The sequence below is a fragment of the Bombyx mori genome, chromosome 22, assembly GCF_030269925.1.
Source record: "Bombyx mori chromosome 22, ASM3026992v2".
NCBI classification, from domain to species: domain Eukaryota; kingdom Metazoa; phylum Arthropoda; class Insecta; order Lepidoptera; family Bombycidae; genus Bombyx; species Bombyx mori.
This window is the reverse complement of record NC_085128.1, coordinates 12,762,846-12,783,272: the sequence shown is the minus strand read 5'-3', so window position 1 is coordinate 12,783,272 and position 20,427 is coordinate 12,762,846. Positions and strand designations below refer to the sequence as shown.

Sequence of the window (20,427 nt, the reverse complement as noted above, 5' to 3'; positions counted from 1 at the left end):
AGTAGTTTTTTGAGTTATGGTTAATAATTCATATATTATTGACATCGATCAGATCAATTTATTTTTATTAAAATATAAAATTTTATTGGTGTAGATGGGCAAACGCGCCTGTATCCCCCGTGGTGGTGTATACTCGATCCTAAAAACGTGTTATGAATTCTGTCACAGAGAAAGAAAGAAGTTTTAAGAAGTTTAGCTCAATAATCTACTAAATCACTATCACTACATAGTATAAAACAGTCGCTTTCTCTGTCCCTATATCCCTATGTATGCTTAAATCTTTAAAACTACGCAACGGATCTTGATGCGGTTTTTTTAATAGGTAGTGATTGAAGAGGAAGGTTTATATGTATAATAACATCCATTAAATAGTGGAGAAATCAATAATAAATTACAGTTCCGGAAGTGAAGCGAGGGCGGGTAGTAAAACATAAAAAATAGCATTACAATATTTATTACTAAACGTGGTCAATAAGTTCACGCAGCAGTTAAAGGTTCAAGATCAGCAAAATATTTGCTATTCTCTTTCGCTAACTTCTCCAGAATGTCGTCGACCTTCGTGTTGGGGAACCTGTCCACCCACGACGCGACCATGCCCTCAGCCGTCGCCGGGTAGCGCTTTAGCTCGACCGCGTCGCCTGGAATATATACATTATATATCAACTTTTTGTACGCCCATAACGGTAATATTCTGCATAAATATAGATGCCCGAATCATCAACTTTTGTATTATTGAAATAAAATAAAAAGATGGCACGGTTGTGATTTGAAATTTTATGAAATGATACCAACATACATCTATAGGACCTAGCTCGCGGGTGAATGAAATAAAATACTAAAGATTACTTCAATTGCGTGTGAATAGCACATGTTTTTTTAAATTTAAGGTCACCTGATTTTGCCGCCTACCGCATAATGTACGGCTCTACGATATATTTATCATTTCGCAACGTGCAGTAGGCTCACCAGTGCTCACAGTTTGTGAACTGTTGCCATTTTTACTGGGATATGGTTGACTTAATTAAACATACTGTGTTGCCTTAGTAACTCTGTTGGACTTGCTTCTTTTCTCTCGAAGAATGAAATAAAATCAAGTCTTAAGCTGTGTCGCCAAAATGTTTTGAAGACGTTTTTACAAACTAAGTAATCGTATGTTTTCAATGGATATTTCTTTACAAAGTACTTATTTTTGGATTGATTTTCTACTTACATCTATGTTGTGTGTACAGATTTTTTTTAATGAATAAAGTTACCCTTGTGGAAGGTGTTGGGCTGAACGAAGATGTTTCTAGGCTGTTTATGCATTAGAACGATATCTCTCCAGCGGCCCCAGGGCTCGTCGAGACTGCTGTACTTATTGAATAGTTTTTCGCCCGCACTAAAGTCACCGGTTGCCTTTATCGTTTGAAGTTTCACCAAGAAATCGCCTGCAAAAGATTACAAGAAATACACTTATGTATACTCAGTGTGAAGCGATCTAATGCGTGTTCTGTATTTGTGCCAGATTGTAGGTGAGTTAATGCGATGTTCGTATTTATCTGAAAGACATATTACATTTATGTATATACATTATATATTGTGTACGTACATATGTATTTACGGTCTATTACTCTGTCTTGGCTACAGTTAAATTTCAGGCATTTGGCTATTACGCCAATGTAATCCCATAAAATAAATCGCAAAGCAAAACCGCTTTATTAGTGTGGAGACGAGCTTACGCGGCAAATACTATGAACAAATCTAATAACTGCAATCGTACGGTGTAATGTAGAGTTATTGTATACTATTGTATTGTTATTATATCGTCGCTGTCAAACCAAAATCTGCTATGTGCAAAAAATCTATTTTGAATTAACGAGTAAAAACATTTTCGTATAAAATTTTATATGAAGGTGAATTTTTAAGAATCAAATGTAAGCTATAGATAAATATTAAAGCTATAATAGAGGCATAAGTTTTTTTTTATACGGTAGATAGGGCTGTGAACTATACGAAAAAGTCAAAAAGTAAAAATCTAAAATTGCACATAGCATATTTTGGTTTTCTCGCCGGATCTTCTCAGTGGGTCGCGTTTCCGATACGGTGGTAGATCCTGCGAAGCACGGCTCTTGCTAGGGTTCGTGTTAGCAACGTCATCAGGTTTGAGCCCCGTAATCTCATCTACTAGTTAAGGCGACGCTGATATAGCCTCTCAAAGCTATCACCTTAGGTAGGAAAAAAACCTACCAATGATCTTCTTGCCGTCGGTAGCGAGACGATCCTTTTGTAGCGTCAACAGGAGATTCTTCCCGGGCTCGGACTCCTCGACGGTGAGCAGGCCGCCCCCCTCCAGCTCCAACAGACGCATGATCACGAAACGTGCGCGGGCGTGCGCCTGGATATTAAATATTACAATTAACTTTACAATTTTTTTTATTGCTTAGGTGGGTGGAAGAGCTCACAGCCTACCTGGTGTTATGTGGTTACTGGAGCCCATAGACATTTACAACGCAAAGACGCCACCCACCTTGAGATATAAGTTCTAAGGTCTCAGTATAGTTTCAACGGCTGCCCCACCCTTCAAACCGAAACGCATCACTGCTTCACGGCAGAATATTTTGCTATTCGATAGTAATAATTTTAAGGATCTTTGTCACTCTTCTTCTCTGTTACACTGTTGACAGAGTGGAGCATTGGAACACTGGTCACCGACCTCGGAAGGGCTCGGCGAGTAAATGAACCCATAGACAGCCCACTGAGTTTCTCGTCGGATCTTCTCACTGGGTCGCGTTTCCAATCCGGTGGTAGATTCTGCGATGTACTGCTCTTGCTAGGGTTCGTGTTAGAAATACGTCAGGTTTGAGCCCCGAGAGCTCACCTACACATTAGGGTAGCGCTGATATAGCCTCTCAAGGCTATCAGCATAGGTAGGAAAAAAATGGAACTAATATTACAAGCTAACCTTCCCACAAATTCCCATGGGGTCGTATCAGAAGATGATCAGTCGTTTTAGTGATCGATTAGTGATTTAAACTCAGATTATATTATCGGAGGTTACGTCGAATTTGCTTAGCACAGTAAGAACAAGAGCAGACTAGTTCAGGGCCCACCTAATGTAGTACAAGGGCGCACAGACAGACATCACGAAAGTCGAAACTCTGAGATGTCAACAACTGCCCTACCCAACGAACCAGAACAAATATCTACTACACAAAAAATATGAAAAATTGTAATGGAAACCAGACAACATAAGTTCATCGATTAATGTAACATCTCTCAAACAATTACAGTTTGATTTGTCCAAACAAACATCACATCAACTAATTTTTAGTCACTTTTGTAATATATTTTTTTCATATAACACACTAACCTGCAACCAAGTCTTAGTGGAGGGTTGGTACATTTCGGTCGCCTTAGCGGCTCCGTTCCACAACAAGCTGAGCCAGTTAACGTATGTGACGTCTTCGGCTTCTTGTCCTTCGTACCCGAAAATTCTAGAAGGAACGACAAAAACTTAGTACCTTTAGTTTCTATAGTGAACCTTCTGTGATATTTAATGTCACTTCCAATTATAAGCTACCAGTTATTTACCGCCAAAACGGAATTGTCGCGGGATTGAGATCGACTAACAGAATTGAAGACATGAATGGATGACGGGTATATTTTGTTACAATTTGTTAATTTTGAGAAAACAGGCACCACATTTTTGTTACTTGTACTTTTTCTTCGTACGTAACTCCTTCATCACATGCAATTTCCAAAAATAGCCTTTAAACCCGGTGTTTTAAGGTCTAATATGGTTTATAATCACATACCTTCATTCAATGTAAAAACTCAAAAATCTTAAAAATTATACTTAGCCCTTTGATCCACTCACGTCTTCAATTAATGTATTAATTGCAATATATGTATTGCTATATTTTAAAAAATCCTGCTACTTATGGATGTAGTTTAAGCAATGAATGTATAATTAACAGAATGCGCATAACAAAACCGATACGCATTGAAACTAGAGTTTATTGTATTGTTCCTATATTGTTAAGGATTGGTCCAAGAAACAGCATTGACTTTTGAATGTAATGATACTATTTAAAAATGATGCTCCAGTTTCAAGGGTACATAGCTCAATTTTACCCGCCTCTATTGAAGCAGCTTCAGTATTGGCAGGACATGACATTGACAAGAATATTGGATGCTCTACTATTCTAATGACACCCTATGTTTACCAAAAAGTAGTATGTACCAAGATTTTCCCACTACTGGCAATACTAACGTTTACTAACAGGTATTGAATTGTAACTAGTAAATTACTTAAGTATCTCTGGTACCAAAGAGAGGTACAGTCCGACGGCTTCAGCGCGACACTCTTCGAAGGCGGACCCCAGGGTTGTGAACTTGCTGTCGTAGGTCTCACCTTCACTGTACCAAGATTCTATACCTTTATCTGCAACACACAAAAACAACATTACTAATATAATATGTATATTGATATAAAATATAGAGAAGGGAGCCCCGGTGAGGTGTGCGTTAGCGCCTCATAGTGCGGTCCACGGGCACGGCTCTCGCTTCCGCTCTCATTTGCACGTTATTGAGTTGGATAGCTGGTTAATAAATAACATGGTAGCGGCGTCATCATTACATTGTTTTATGCAAATGAATTAATGAGAATAAATCTTTGTATTAAATATTGTAATTTTAACACAATCATAGTTATAACGCTATATAGTTGTTTAATTCTATTCGGTGATATCGAAAGGACCAAAAATATATAGTTAGACGATGAGATAAGAGTTAACATAATTTATTCTCTGCTTATCAACAGATCTTTTTTAGTGGCAATTAATGACGAATTTTATCAATAAAAAATGGACATTTGCCAAAAAAAAATTTCAAATGTCATATCAATATAGCTTAAAAAATATATTTTTCATTCTAGTGATAGATACATCGTTATAATATTATATGTTTAATTAAAAAGTTTAATTAAAGTGAATATAGAATCTAGATCTTCAGTTGTCAGTGGTTAAGGAGAAAATTCAATAGCTTGGTGAACACTATTTTTAAATTCAATTAGATTTAATACAGTATCATTTTAAACTTCCAAGGTGAAAGTTTAATGTAGTGTTTTTGCCAAGTTTAAAGTTTATTATATGGATATTTTAATGAATTGAACTCGCACATAAAAAAATAAAATAAAAATAATTACCAGTCAGAGGGTTTTTGACTTTTTCTTTATCAAAATTGAACGTTCCATCTGCATTCTGTCGCAACAGCTTGCCGCTTCCGTGTCCTAATAGCTCGTGAAGTCCTACTTGAACCTGGTGGAACATACGATACGTCACTACAGAATTTAATTTCATATTATAATACAATATTTATTATTATACATTAATAATAAGAGTTGAGTCGTCGTGACCTAAAGGATAAAACGACCGGTGCATTCGTATGTAGCGATGCAACAGTGTTCGAATCCCGATGACAAGTACCAATTTTTCTAATCAAATACGTAATTAACAAATGTTCACGATTGACTTCCACGGTGAAGGAATAACATCGTGTAATAAAAATCAAACCCGCAAAATTATAATTTGCGTAATTACTGGTGGTAGGACCTCTTGTGAGTCCGCACGGGTAGGTACCCCCGCACTACCTATTTCGGCCGTGAAGCAGTAATGTGTTTCGGTTTGAAGGATGGAGCAGCCGTTATACTATACTGAGACATTAGAACTCATATCTCGAGGCGGCATTTACGTTGTAAATGCCTATGGGCTCCGGTAACCACTTAAAATCAGGTGGGCCGTGAGTTCGTCCACCAATCTAAGCAATAAATAAAAAAACATAGGAACGCGACTATGGCCTCCTCGTTTTAAGTACATTCTACAATCTTCACTCCTACTCAGAATTCCTATCTGGACATTAACACAACTCTTAAGAAAATTTGGACATCATGTGTTCCGGTTTGAGGGGCAGAAGGGTCGCTGACTTAGTGGAACTGAGATTTCGGCCACTCAAGGCTGGCAACGGTGTGTGTACTTATGTATGAACGTAAGTTTTCCTTATTTGGCGAAATCTTTACCAACTTTATAATAATAACTACTCTAAAAAATCATAATGCACACAAAATGTTAAATATTGATCTTTTTTTTTTCACAGTCAAACTATGCTCCTTCAGAACCAAGATACTCACGCCCACGAATTATCCAATAATCGAGACATTTTTCAAACGCTTTTTCCGGAACCGATTTCAGTTTTCACCGCGAATTCTCCTTTGTGTCTTAAAAGAAGTATTAGCTAAAAAAAAACCGCTCACCTCAAAGGCGGAAACTCTGTATTTCTCCAGTAGTTGCTTGTCGGCATCAGACAGGAACGGTATAGTGTACTCCTTGTACGCGGCGGGGATCACGTTGCCCAGAGACACGTTCTTGAAGCCTTCGTTTTGACGGATTTCGTCATCTGAAACAAGGACCAACGAGCTATTTTTCTATGCATTGTTAACTACCGTCAATTATTTTTTTTAAGAAATTCGTATGCCTGTAGTTTTATTAGAACTCTAATATTCAAGGAAGCTTCATCAATTTCAATAAATTTATAAGGAACTAGCTGTACCCGTCCGCTTCGCTGGGCATTTAAAATTAATATTATTATTTCTCACCCCCACAAAAATTGTCATCACGCCCCCACAACTAACTGGTGTAGGGAGTCCAAAACTCATATAAATATTAGCCTATCCATTAAGTACATGTATTTTCTGCATGGATACCAAGTTTCAAGTCAATCGGATGCACGGTTCAGTAGTCATAACGGAACATCCGTAAAAACCACTGTAGATTTATATATTAGTATAGATACATAAAATACGACGGAAAAGCATCAGTGACGTGACACTTTTTGGTTGATTTGATTTTTGAAATTTGTTAAACACACACATATATTATTAGGTTTACACAATCGAACTGGCTATTTGAAAAATTTAAAAACTCAGTTGCACACATCACTTCATCATGTAGGATGTCGTTTAGGGATAAAATAAGCGACGAGTTATTAGTGTAGCCTAAGTTCATATATTAATAATGCACTACATATGACAATACATGCGGTGGTCTGTTCAGTTTTTTCTGAAACTGTCGGAATTTATAATTTTTCATTTGTGATTTGAAATCTAAATTATAAAGATTTCACAAAATTAATAGATTTTTGTTATTTAATGTCCGGTTGCTAAAAGTGTGTAATACACGATTTTCTCTTCTCATAATAGAGTAAAGTCGTAAAATTCTTCAAAGTGCTAGAGCACTTTAAGCCATCCAGTCCAGTGGGTCTCAGTTGAAATAACAACAAAGTTCTATTATGTAAAACTACAAGTATCAACAAGTTAATGTCAGTTCTTGTTACGAATAGCTTGTACTTTCGGATTCTTGTTTTTCAAAGGCATAACTTATTCACAAATTTCGCCTTAAGCTTTCTATGACATATTGGCAATTTAATGATATTGTTAAATGATATAGTCGCTCGTCTGTCAGATTGAAAAAAAAAATAAACTCACAATTAGGAATATTGATTCCCGCAGGTATACCACTGCCGGAAAACGTTAGAACGTCCAGACTCGTGAAATCGGGTCGCAGGAACGAATCCTTTTCTAAGTCTTCACCCCAGGGCAACAGTTTAATGAACCTCTCAGCGCCATCGACGAGACTGCCGAACTTCTTGGACATCTCCTTGTTGACCATCGCCACGAAACCCTCGAACTCACCCCGCTGACCACTTGGATCACGATATGTCTCAATGAAACCTTGATATCTAAGAAAAAAAATAGATAAGCTACTTTGATAACAGCCGTAAAAATATCAAACAACATTTCCAAAACTCATACTCACGTCTCAATAATAGGTCCCTTATCTCTTATCCAAAATCTGCTTCCCTCTTTATGCTCACTAAGATCGCCTTCTTTAAAACTTTTAACATAATGCAAGAGCATGTTCTTCTCATTATCATTTGTTGCGTACTCCTGAGCTGTGGTTAGATGTTCGTTCACAATCTTCAGTAAGGGTGAGTAATCGCCGCGTGTCACTTGGAAATAAGCGCCTTTGTACGATTCTTTATCCATCGTTAGGGGTGGTTTTGACGATGTTTCGACGCTGGCAAGATGAATGGTGTATAGGGGTACTGAAATAAAATAATTTATTGAAATCAGTGAATCACAGATACATATAATTCATAATTTATTAACACAGTTAAAGTACTTTAGCTGTCGACAATTTCACCGTCGTCAACAGATCATAAGAACGCTAGAAATGTTTATAAGAAAAAAAATTTTTTTTTCAAACCCTTAATAACTTGTTAAATATAAGTATATTTATTTGTTTGTATGTAGCTGAATCTTTGAAAGCCCTTTTCATCTACTTCAAGACACCTTCTTAACTGGAAAATTTACACTCATCAAATGAACAAGGAAAATACAGCAATTACATATATATATGACTTTGTTACCGTACCCTTATACATTTCAACAGAATAATTATATAATAATATATATTTGTTGTTTTTAAACTACTGTACTGCGCTGTGGACCAAATTGCGCATCTAAACCATTCTCGAATCCACAACAAATACAAACGAATTCATCAATATTGGTCTAGCCATCTAGTGGGAATTCACTAACATACACACAGGCAGAAGAATTATATAAATTAAGACTAGCGGAGCCGCCAGACGTTGTCCTGCAAAAATTCATTCGAATCGATCCAGCCGTTTAGTTGCAGTATAGATAAATAACCTAGATACCGATTGCACCGCCATCTTCTGGGCTGATTTGTGAATCTAAGCCATCCAGGGCGCTACCCAAATGCATACAAAAAAATTCATCCAAATAGGTCAAGCGCTTCAGTGACACTCACGCGTACAGTACAATCTATCTTCTATCTATATACATATATAAAAATGAATTGCTGTTCGTTAGCCTCGCTAAAACTCGAGAATGGCTGGACTGATTTGACTAATTATGGTCTTGAATTATTTGTGGAAGTCCAGAGAAGGTTTTAAGGGAGATAAATATGAAAATGCTGGGAATTAAATAAAAATAACAATTTTGTTTATCCTTTTGGACAGATTCCTTTTGTTTGTTTTAAGTTTATTTTATACAAAAGTTTAGGTCTGTTATTTAGCAATTGAGGCACTACGAAGTCTGCCGGGTTAGCTACTTATATATATAAAGATATATCTATTGATGATATTAAGTGTACTTACAGCCGTCATCAGCAACAGTTTTGAACGTACGACAAATGTACGCCTCTATGAGTTTAGTTTTCATCCAATCGTTAACGAGATTCGAATCTTCTTCGGTACAGTTGCTTGAGAAATATGTTGTTACCCCCTGTTATTAATAATTATTTTAAAAATATTTCTACATAATCACTATGACAGTCTGATTATGGTTTAGTTAGGTGCCTAAGAAATATCCGATATAAATCAATAGATCCAGACAATTTTTCTCTCAGCAGTAAACTTGGGATTAAGACAGCCACTAGATAACAAGTCTAGTGTTGGTGATGTCAAGTGTGACTTATGTTTAACTTCATATGTAGTTTAAGTTAGGTGTTTTTTTTTTAATAATTAAAGTGACAGAAATCCACAACTTAGCAGTCAGACATCAATTACTAAATCGAACTGATTTAAAAACATAATTTAGCATATCTTTTATTTTGTAATTATATTTCTTTCATATGCGTTTTCATCACCGAAACCTTCCTAATTTCCTTTTGTTGAAATTTGTGTATTTTTATATGAATCCCTGCATAGTTTGGAATAACATTTAGATATATCCATAGATGGCACTGCAATCAGATTCAACATTTTTCAGAGCAGTCTGCTGGGTCCATTGAGGAGTTGTATCATTGCATTGTTGTTATTTTGAATACAAATATCTAATGTTGAATAGTGTGTTTAAGTAATAGATAAGGTTTGGTTTGATTGGTAGAAACTATGACAAAGTTAGTGACCACTATCATTATAGATAATAATTGGGCAATAAAAATGGTGGTGAAATTGCAATTTATAAACCACTTTTAAGTTACGCAATAAAAACATTAAATAAAAAGCAAAATATCCAAATTATTAATTAGTGTTCCTCTTATATGAAAAAAGGCACTTGTAAACAAAGTTTTATTGGATCAACAAATTGAAGCAATTTCTTTTGTGATTTATTGTACAAAAACACATAAGTTATGGTTTTAGGAAAAAAATATATGAATACTAATTACCTTATTAGCTAAACCAAGACTGGTTAATCTGGGTGCAAGCCCATAAATGGCATTTTTAGTATTTTGCCATAACTTTAGTATGTGCGTATTGTCATTTTCATATGCTTTAGATGCCTTTAAAATTAATTCTAATGATTCAGCTGGTAAATTTGGAATGAACTTTGTATCACCAAAACCTTTATAGTTACCGCTGTTGGCAAATAGACCTCCTGCATAGACGAGAAAAGCCTGTGAAAGATATACAGTTGCATATTGTATTATTATAACTTGATAATTATTAAATAAAGAAAGGTTTGCTTTTATTCTTATTGCAAGACCTCTAACATCTCTTAAGGAACAATACTGATCATAAGGTGACCGAACCCATGCCAAATGACAAATGCAAGCCAACTCTTTCTTAATTGATTATGAGTTTGAGTTAATTCACCCAGCTTTGCTTATGTGCTACCCTTGATAAAGTTTGGCTTCTATCCAAAATAATAGGCACCGGCTCAATTTGAGAGAATTTGCTAACAATAGACGTAAAAAGAGCAGTGCAGTGCTTCGCAGAATTTGTCACCGGATCGGAATCGCTACTCACTGAGAAGATTCTGTGAGAAACTCAGTGGGCTGTATCTATGGATTAGTTCACTCGTCGAACTCTTCGTCGTAATCGACAAGGGCGGTGACTGGTGCTTGACAGGCCCAAAGCACTGAGAGTGAATCCGGGGGATCCGCCAAGACATGTTTAGGATGATGACGGCTTTGTGCTGCCACATCACAGTCGGATAAGGTTGAGATGCATAATTTCTTTGACTTCACCAATATCTATTCTAATATTCAAGTCTTGATTTAACATTACTATACTGAATGTAAAGTATTTATTACTTACAGCCTTATAGTTGTACTGTCATTTTTATACTAATATCAAAATTATATATTTTAATTTACCTGAAAATCATCTTCAGATACACCAGATTTCAAAGCCGATTGTTTAAGATTCTCTAATGGCTCAGCCACAAAGACTCTATGCAGCAAGGAGAATATCTTTGGTGACTCAGGACTGGTCTGTACCAATACTATAAGTCCACCGTTCCATGCAGCCTGCAATAAATATTATTATCGGGTTACAATGCATTTTTTGCTATTGCTTAGATGGGCGGACGAGCTCACAGCCTACCTGGTTTTAAGTGGTTACTGGAGCCTTTAGACATCTGCAACGTAAATGCGCAGCCCACCTTGAAATTTAAGTTCTAAGGTCTCAAGTATAGTTACAATGGCTACCCCCCTTCAAACCGAAACGTATTACTGCTTTACGGCAGAAATAAGCGGGGCGGTGGTACTACTCGTGCGGACTCACTAGACGTCCTACAACCAGTATTGAATATATTAATTTCTTTCATATTAGTATTATTCTATGGAATTCATCTGACTAGTTCAAATATGAAAATGTCTTAAGGACAATAATTTTATTTCAAAAAAACAGTCGTATTAAGAACCTCCTCCTTTTTTGATGTCAATTAAAAAGTAATGTTCACTTACCTGACTCAAATAATGAGCATATAATTTCTCATTCGTTGTTAGATTATCAAAAGCCTGCGAACTATCCAACTCCACGAATCTTTGGTTATTTGGCAGTAAAAAATTTGACTTGTCTTCCATGACTGTGAACAATTTAAAAAAAAAAAAACTATACTAACCAAACAAGCAATGCATATTAATAAATATATACCTACTAAGAAAACTACTGACCATTAACTTTTTTCGGCTGAGTGATTTTATTTTGTTGTACACCTGAAGAACAAATTCTATGTTTTCCATTTAGTGAATCAGCAATTACAAGACGCCGGCATTTTGCAAGGTTAATAGTCAGATTCCGAATCATTGAACTTTTATGTTATAAATAAATAGCAAAACAAGTTAAATAACCTCGAATTTGTGTCGTACTTACTGATTTTTTACGTTCTTTGTGTACAATATTTTATTAATTTTTAACGTAAAACTTTGGCTATTCTGCTTGCCAACACAAATTGAGTGACAGTCATTTCACAGATACACATAATATTTAACAGATTTTTTTAAAGAGATTTTATGATCTGGTAACTTAGACCTTTAAGTCATGTCTTATTTTAATTTATAGATAATCATATTTTTATGAAAAATGATATTATGGAGTGAAATGAAATGAAGATGATTAATTTGAGACACTAATCAACTGGGGTGAAATTAAATGAAATGAATTGAGATGATATGGGATGAAATATAATCTCAGTAAAATTGTGGTCATTTACTAAGATTTTTTCAGTGGACTTTTTGGAGGATCCCGAGAAGTTACGTCCAGCAGCCACCAATAAACCACCATTATTACACATTTAAACCCGAAGAAACACTAAATAGACAAAATAAAACAAATCACACAACTTAACTCCTCGCGTTCCCGCCAAAAAGTCCTTTATCAAACAGACTTAGTAGACTGGCATAGAAAAAATATAGCAGAGAAAATTGTTCGAATTCATTCTTCAGCTGAATAGTTTTAGCCAATGCACAGATTAATATATCAGTTATGACAATGATCTCAAAATTTCCTCCGATTCGGATGCAAATAAAAATTGAATGAAAGCCGATCAGAGATTCCCAACTGATTTGAGCAATTTTTTCCAAAATGAACTGATACCTCAGATCCCCAAAGCCATATTACAATAAAACCCTATTTCTAGTTTCTCTCTATCTCTATTTTCGTTTAAGCCGACCTCTGGGAAAGTGATTTGGTGAGCATGTGTTGGCTGCGTATATCGGCTTAAAAAATGTACCTACCTGCCCACAAGACCTGATCTTCAGCCAAGTTCAATGTGAAGACATGGGATAGATTATATTTTTTGGCCGCGATGACTTAATTGTAAGTAAGTTAGTACTGTTTTTATTTTTACAATCAGTGGTTTCGTTTTTGCCATTGCCGGTCCCAAGCCCGGATGAGAAAAGAGGAGGGTTGGCGTCGGTATGCCACCTACCTAGTCGTAAAAAATATAAGGCCGAGCTACGGGCGGCGGTCAACTAACCCGAAATAAGGCCTCAGTAGCCCAGAGGAACTAAATCGCCTCTAAAATTCTGCTATGGAAGGACGCGGGAACCCACCACTAGTAATTTTCCCAAGAAAACCTTTACGTATGAATGAGCTCTAATATTGATGTGAGGACGTTGGATTATCCGATTAACAACCGGCGTCAGTGGGTACCCGGGCCGACTGATGTGAAGTATGCTACCGAAGTTTCCATTGAGGTTTCTAGCCAGGCCTCATATGGAAGGAATGCTACTGGCCAGCACCAAGTCATCATGAACAAATTACCCATTCGGAAAGAACACCTCATTTCTACGTGGAACGTTCGAGGATTATTTAAAGGTCACGACCCTCAGAACTGAGGAATACGACGCACGCAGGAGGAGGAGAGGTTTCGTTTTAAATTTTAATTTTAGAGTGCAGACGTCACAACGAATTTTCGAGGAAGGCAACGGTTTTCTCAGTTCGATTCTCCCTGAAGAGCAACTATGATAGCTTGGTAATTGCTCGAATCTGATTTTGGAATATTTATGTTGATTATAATAACTGTCTTGATAAAATTGCATGGTGGGTGGCCTAAAAACTCATATGCTACTTGAAATAAACTATTAGGGAAATAAAGATTGCATTCGTGTTCTAGTAGTACCTATATTTAAAGCGAAAGTTAATAGTTTTAAGAAGTAAGTAGAGTATGTTGTTATGCGGTAAATACATACTATGTTCATGAATTTACTTTAAGAAATAAAAATATAAATTGCTTTGGCTAACTAAGAAAGTGCTACAAAATCCCTTGATTTGTCAAATTTGTATTTTTTTTTACGTACAGACGTTTAAAAAAACATCGCTTTTCTATGATAATAATGATACTTTGTAGCAAGTTGCGTTCATCTAGAGTTGATAGATAAAGAGATATTTTATTTTCACATTTTTTTCATATATTCATTATCTTGTGCCTAGTAATCGGATTATTTCATTTTTAGCCTGTGCTAGCAACCCTAATTCAATGAAGTAAACATTCAACATGGATGGTTTTGATTTCTTCGTTCCCGTGCTTTAGGTCCTATTCTAATTTGTTATAATGCTTAATTAAAATGAATTAAAACGTCATTGTTTAATTTAAGAAAATGTCTTCGGAGAGGTAACTCTTTTACTTATGTATCGTGTTAATGTTGATTAATAGCTTCCGATACCCCTAGTTTGAAAGTTGCAAAATCAATAAAGTGTACGGGAATCGCTAATGTCACGCCCTGAAACTGTGTCAGGTAGCTATTGCGGTGTGCTGTAACAGTGATAAAGTGTGTTTGTTGGCGATGTTTTATTCTAGGGTAGAATGGGTGGAGATAATCGAGCCGAAGACAAAGGAGCATATGTATGCTAACCTCACCACTGGGGAATGCGTCTGGGACCCACCTGAGGTAACACATATTTGATAAAAAAACGGTACCGGCAGTGTCACTTCCTGGATTGCAATTTAGCCGCAAACCGGCGCCTCAATGTTATTACTCAATTAATTCATATGCAAACAACTGCAACAGTTTATGAATGCTTATACCATTTGAAATATACAAGAAATTCAGTCAAACAAATGCCTAAGGAAGTGTAAAATAAGAATAGCTTATGTTGTGAAAGTACAGTACATAAATTAATTGTTATTAGATTGACTTTAATTAAAGAAATTGGTAAAAAAATATAAATTTTAATTGAAATCACCAAAAGCTGTTTTTGTTTTCACAATAATATTAAATAATAATGAAGAATTCTGACAGTGAACTTTTAATATTTGATAGGAATTGACAACTGGAATCAACTGGAGTTATTGCATCAATTATATTAGGAAATGGAAATGTTATTAAAACAATATAAATGAGATATTGGAACTGTGTTTCCACAAGTTATGATAATTGTATTCAATGATTTAAACTATTTTCACTCACATTTATTTCAGAATTTAAAGGCAGCACAAAGACAAATGTTGATAGTGATATTCATCATATTATTATGTGCTATGTAGTACTGTACACCCCTTACTTTTTTTCCTATTTATAGAGAAGTAGTTTTGCTAAAATTAACAAATCAAGTAATATTTTTGACATGCAAGTAAAATTGTGCAAAATTGTGTTTGTGCACAATTGTGTGAAACACTAAAATGATATATCTTCTTACCCTACTTGCCATATTCCCCAGATGTTGTGCTATATCATTATTTATTCTGTTCTTTGACACATGGTCTGGTCAATCAACAGTGGGCTTAGTGTGAGTTTTTTAACATTCTTGATAGTGCGAAAGTTAACTCGAATTTGTATGGAGTTGGAACGTTTGCCTACATTTGCCTCTAGTTCCAACTGTATTCAACTTGGAACTGTACTGAACTGTATTCTTTTACGCTATTGAGAATGTTAAAAAACTTACACTAAGCACACTGTTCCACTCATTTACAGACATCAAATAATGGTTTAATTTGTGGATAGTTTTAAAAGAACCCTTATTCCTTCGAGGTATACACCCTCTACCCGAAAGATAGGAATAAATTCTGACTAATTATGAGCAATATTTTCAAATATTCATGTGTAATTATTATTGCACAATCAATTTGCATTGTTATAAAAAAAAAAGTCCGAACCTATTTGTGGACCTTATTTAGTAGATTTGAGACTTTTAAAGTGATGACAGCAAATACTTAGTGCTCTTTATGTATTTTTATTTTATATTTTTATTGCCCTTGAAGGCAGACGAGCATATGTCCCACCTGATGGTGAGTGGTTACTGTCGTCCATGGACTTCAGCAATGCCAGGGGCAGAGCCAAGCTACTGCTTACTGTTAAAATATGCTCTAGTAACCCCTCACCACATGAGCTATGAGAATTTTAAAAATTAAGACTATGTTTCTGGTGTTTTAAGCGATTATTGTCCATACTTAATTCCATTAACATATCACAAATATGGATTGATTGAGTTCAAACCATTAGTTATTTGGTTGGCAATTTGAGTTTTCGTGACGATCGCTCAGAGGAGCAATTAAGTAAGCTAAAATAACTTCAAAACTGTTATGTTATTCAGAGCACCATAAATTATATTAGGTTGAGCGGGTTTGTGTTTGCCAATGCCAGGATTTTAATATATTGCCATTCCTTTAAAGTATTCTGTATCAAACATTGTCTCTGTGCTCCTTCCTCAATTGTGTTTTTTTAATTAAAAGTTCAGTTCATTTTCAGTTTTAGTGCTTGTTCATATGATTATAAAATGATACTTTTTAGGGAGTGAAAGTGAAACGCACCGACTCATCACAGTGGTGGGAGCTCTTTGACATCAATACACATAGATTTTATTACTATAATGCTTCAACACAGGTTTGTACAATGCAACATAGAAATAAATTTGATTATAATTTATTTCGAATATTCATCTCTTATTTATTAATTTATATTATTTATTAAAATGTGTCTTAAAAATTTTTTATCCAAGAATAATTGTAAAGAGAAAGCTGAAAATGAAATGTTTGATTAGTTTCTCCTAACAGCATTAATTATTTTACAGACAACTGTGTGGCATAGGCCAACTGATTGTGACATAATACCATTGGCGAAGCTTCAAACATTGAAACAAAACACGGACCCACAGAAAAGGCGAGAAACATCTACACAAACAACCCAATCTGCCCCACAGGTATTACTTAGACTAATTTATAGATATTGATTTGTAATACTAAAGAGTGAATACATATTTTGTCTAGAACAAGATTAACTCTTTGACAAATCAAACAAGAGTATGTATGTTGAAAGGTGTTAAAATGTAAATAAAAGCCAAATACAGCACTCTCAGTTTCAGCTTATGATCAGTATTATTAATATATTTCAATCATCTGTTATATCAGCTGGAACAGTTTATATTATAAGTATGTTGACTACATTGCAGCTGCTGTTGGATAATTGTTTGAGAAATAGGTAACTAGCTAACTAGGTCAGGATTCTCTAAGAACTTAGGTGCGTAATAGAATTTTATCTATGTTCACTAAACTGCTGTGATTAAAAAACGATTATAAATAAAGTGTTTCAAACATTATTTTATAATAATTTTCATTATTTTTATTTTTATAAAACAACTAGCGGCCCGCTCTGGCTCCGCTCGGGTCTTTAACAAAAATTACAACGATATTTGAGGTTCTTTTATGTTTTTAAAATAAAAGAACACTTATTGCGACATAACTATAATAGTTAGACATATGCTGTCGCGACACTTTTTATAAATAATAATGTGTTCTACAAAGTCGTAGTACATTATTTTATTCTATCATCACACACATAGCTTTCGCAGGGCACGTGATGTCAAGAATATTTCAGATACATTTTTTACACCCTGGGTTACATTATTGGAGTTTTAGTAAGGATCCCTAATTTTTTTCAAAAAAGATTACCTAATATGTTGTTCGGGAATAGTGTAGCTTCCAAACAGTGAAAGAATTTTTCAAATCGGTTCAGTAGTTTCGGAGGCTATTCAATACAAACAAAAAACCAAATCTTTCCTTTTTATAATATTAGTATAGATTAGTATAGATAATTACAAACACTTTATTTTTGTAAGATATGAATTTTATAAAGTTGATACAAATATAAAATTACTTTCATTAAGCCTGTAAATGAACTCAGAACCCTCGAGATTAGATCATTGCCGCCTCTCACTTAGAAACGTGATTTCCAAAACATGGTTGTATTGTAATTATCGGTACCTATCACTCTTCAAACTGGAATTCAAAACTATGGCGCAGAATCTTAAGTTAATCTTAAGTTTGGTAAAAGATAAGTGACATCATAGTAGTTTTAACTTTTTCGCCAGACGTCGTTGATAGAACCTACAAGCAGCAATGGAAACAGTACATCGGCAACCGCCAGCAAACTTTCACCTGGAAACCTGAAGATTGTTACACAGACGAGTCCCGTAAGGACGAGGCGAACTCATTACCATCATAGGTACCTATATTGTTTATTGAGCTTTAAATGCCCACTGCATTTAAATCTTGCATTGGAATTTGTTAGGTGTATCTCACAATACATACATTACATTATAAATTACTAGCGACCCGCCCTCGCTTCGCTTCGGAAACTAATTTATTATTGATTTCTCCACTATTTAATGGATGTTATTTTTAGGATTAGGATTAGGATTATTATACATATCGACGCTTGAAAGGCAATCGTGACTAAGCGACAATAACTGCTTTGTACATAAATGATAGGCAATAAGCATATTCGATGCGCAAAAAATATATATTTATAATTATGTTTATAATTAATATATATATACATATAAATATATATTATATAAACAAAATATATTTCTAGGTCTATTAAAATCATTTCAATCCTACACCTAGATTCGTTAAAATCGATTTTTTTTTCCGGTATTTCAACTTTAAATTAGTCTACTGTAAAGTTCACGCATTGTCGCTTTGTCACGTTTGCCTTTCAAGCGTCGATGTAAACCTTCCTCTTCAATCAATCACTCTATCACTCTATTTATTAAAAAAAACCGCATCACAATCCGTTGCGTAGTTTTAAAGATTTAAGCATACATAGGGATATAGGGACAGAGAAAGCGACTTTGTTTTATACTATGTAGTGATAATTGAACATTCATCGATTCATCAAGGTCAAAATTAATTTTGATATTGCTTTTAACCTTCAAATAGAGAACGTAATTTTTGAACGACTAATTATGTTTTCGTTCACAGGAATAGCGGTGAAAGCAGGCGTGGTAGGTTAAGTGAAGATGGTACGAGCCAAATATGCCGGCACACTGACTCCGGTCGGTCTTCCGACAGCAGCATCAGCAGTGCACAGCAGAGACGGAAACAGGTAAACCGACAAAACAGGCCTTGCTATTTTAAAGGTACGATACCAAAAAGTTGAGGTAAAGTAAGGCAGTGCGTACTCTAGTCAGTGAACATTGTGAATGCTGAGACTGTGATTTAAGTTTCTGGTACGTCACTAACTACTCACAGTAGTACCCCATAGACACAGTCCACTAAGTTTCTCGCCGGATCTTCTCAGTGGGTCGCGTTTCCGATCCGGTGGTAGATTCTGCTTTTGCTAGGGCCAGTGTTAGCAACACTCCGGTTTGAGCCCCGTGAGCTCACCTACACGTCAAGTAGAAGCTGAAATAGCCTCTCAAGACTATCAGCACAGGTAGGAAAAAAAATACAGTACATCCGGCTCCGGTAACCACTTAATACCAGGTGAGCTCGTTCACCCATCAAGGCAATAAATAAAAATAAATGCGTTGATTGAGGAGCTTAAAATTGCGTATGAATTCTTTTCGCCGTAGATCATCGTAATTGTAATTTCAACCTGATTAACTGTAACCTTTCCTGAGACAAACGGTGCTAAGTGTTAGACAGACAAGGGTTCCGTTGGTTACTTTTTGTGAAAGTTAAAACCTTACCCAATGAACCATAATAACAGGTAATAAGGTTCTTAATGCTGTACTTAATTGCATTTTTATTTTAAATTAGGAACTAAATGCGGCTGCCTGCAATCCTCCGATATGCACACCACAGTTAAGAAAACGTAGCAGCGCGACACCTGCTCACGAACCAGAGAAGTGGTCGCAACATTCAGGTATGTACGTGTACAACAGCTGATTTGTCGTACAACATTACGAGAACAATAATCGGAATAATAGGAAAGCTTAATGTAACAAGAAACAAGAATGTTTAATGGACAGTATTATACAATATAGTGACATTTTTGTGGGCACCCTAAATCTCTAGTGAATATTATTTGTATTTTGTAAATTTGATATGACATTGATAAAATTACATATGTTGTGTACTAAATGAAGAATTTTATTGTTATCAGAAAATGAAACATAAACTATACATCTGTTAAGGGTAGTTAGTAGTCATTGGTTAACCACAATCAATGACCTCTTATCATTGACAGGTTGATAAACGCGTTAAAAGTAAATGTGAAAGTTTAAGCATAGTATAATTGACGTTACAAAATGATTAATAGCCAATTCATGTTGAAATTACAACATGTTTGTTGATTCAAAACTTCGAACGAAAATTCGTTTCCTTAGCTGATGACATCTACTACCCAAAGGTTTTACTCATTTGGACGAATTGAGGGGGGTCTTATGATTTTAGTAATCATACTGTATGCGGAT

General features: G+C 35.3%; 2 protein-coding genes across 3 annotated transcripts in view; one reads left to right on the top strand and one right to left on the bottom strand.

Moving 5' to 3' along the window:
• Positions 1 to 438: 438 nt before the first annotated feature.
• LOC101739960 (dipeptidyl peptidase 3) lies at positions 439 to 12,286 on the bottom strand. Of its 2 annotated transcripts, none has more exons than XM_004926466.5 (14): positions 12,163 to 12,286; positions 11,754 to 11,875; positions 11,163 to 11,315; positions 10,233 to 10,460; positions 9,220 to 9,346; positions 7,851 to 8,139; positions 7,520 to 7,773; positions 6,290 to 6,432; positions 5,186 to 5,297; positions 4,291 to 4,423; positions 3,350 to 3,473; positions 2,227 to 2,374; positions 1,254 to 1,427; positions 439 to 638 (listed from the first exon to the last, which is right to left on the bottom strand). In XM_004926466.5, the coding sequence occupies exons 2-14, from the start codon at positions 11,871 to 11,873 to the stop codon at positions 478 to 480; spliced, it is 2,166 nt and encodes a 721-aa protein (XP_004926523.1). In that variant the 5' UTR covers positions 11,874 to 11,875; positions 12,163 to 12,286; the 3' UTR covers positions 439 to 477. The 2 variants fall into 2 exon arrangements, with proteins under 2 accessions (XP_004926523.1, XP_004926522.1); XM_004926465.4 differs by having other exon boundaries at positions 11,964 to 12,278.
• Positions 12,287 to 14,259: 1,973 nt separating this feature from the next.
• The window catches only part of LOC101741434 (rho GTPase-activating protein 39), a 28,415-nt gene continuing 22,247 nt past the window's right edge, over positions 14,260 to 20,427 (top strand). The window contains exons 1-7 of the mRNA XM_038018823.2: positions 14,260 to 14,404; positions 14,591 to 14,681; positions 16,521 to 16,613; positions 16,801 to 16,929; positions 18,097 to 18,230; positions 18,992 to 19,115; positions 19,772 to 19,877. Coding sequence (XP_037874751.1) covers positions 14,391 to 14,404; positions 14,591 to 14,681; positions 16,521 to 16,613; positions 16,801 to 16,929; positions 18,097 to 18,230; positions 18,992 to 19,115; positions 19,772 to 19,877 — 691 coding nt within the window. The 5' untranslated portion in view covers positions 14,260 to 14,390. The remainder of the gene's footprint in view (positions 14,405 to 14,590; positions 14,682 to 16,520; positions 16,614 to 16,800; positions 16,930 to 18,096; positions 18,231 to 18,991; positions 19,116 to 19,771; positions 19,878 to 20,427) is intronic.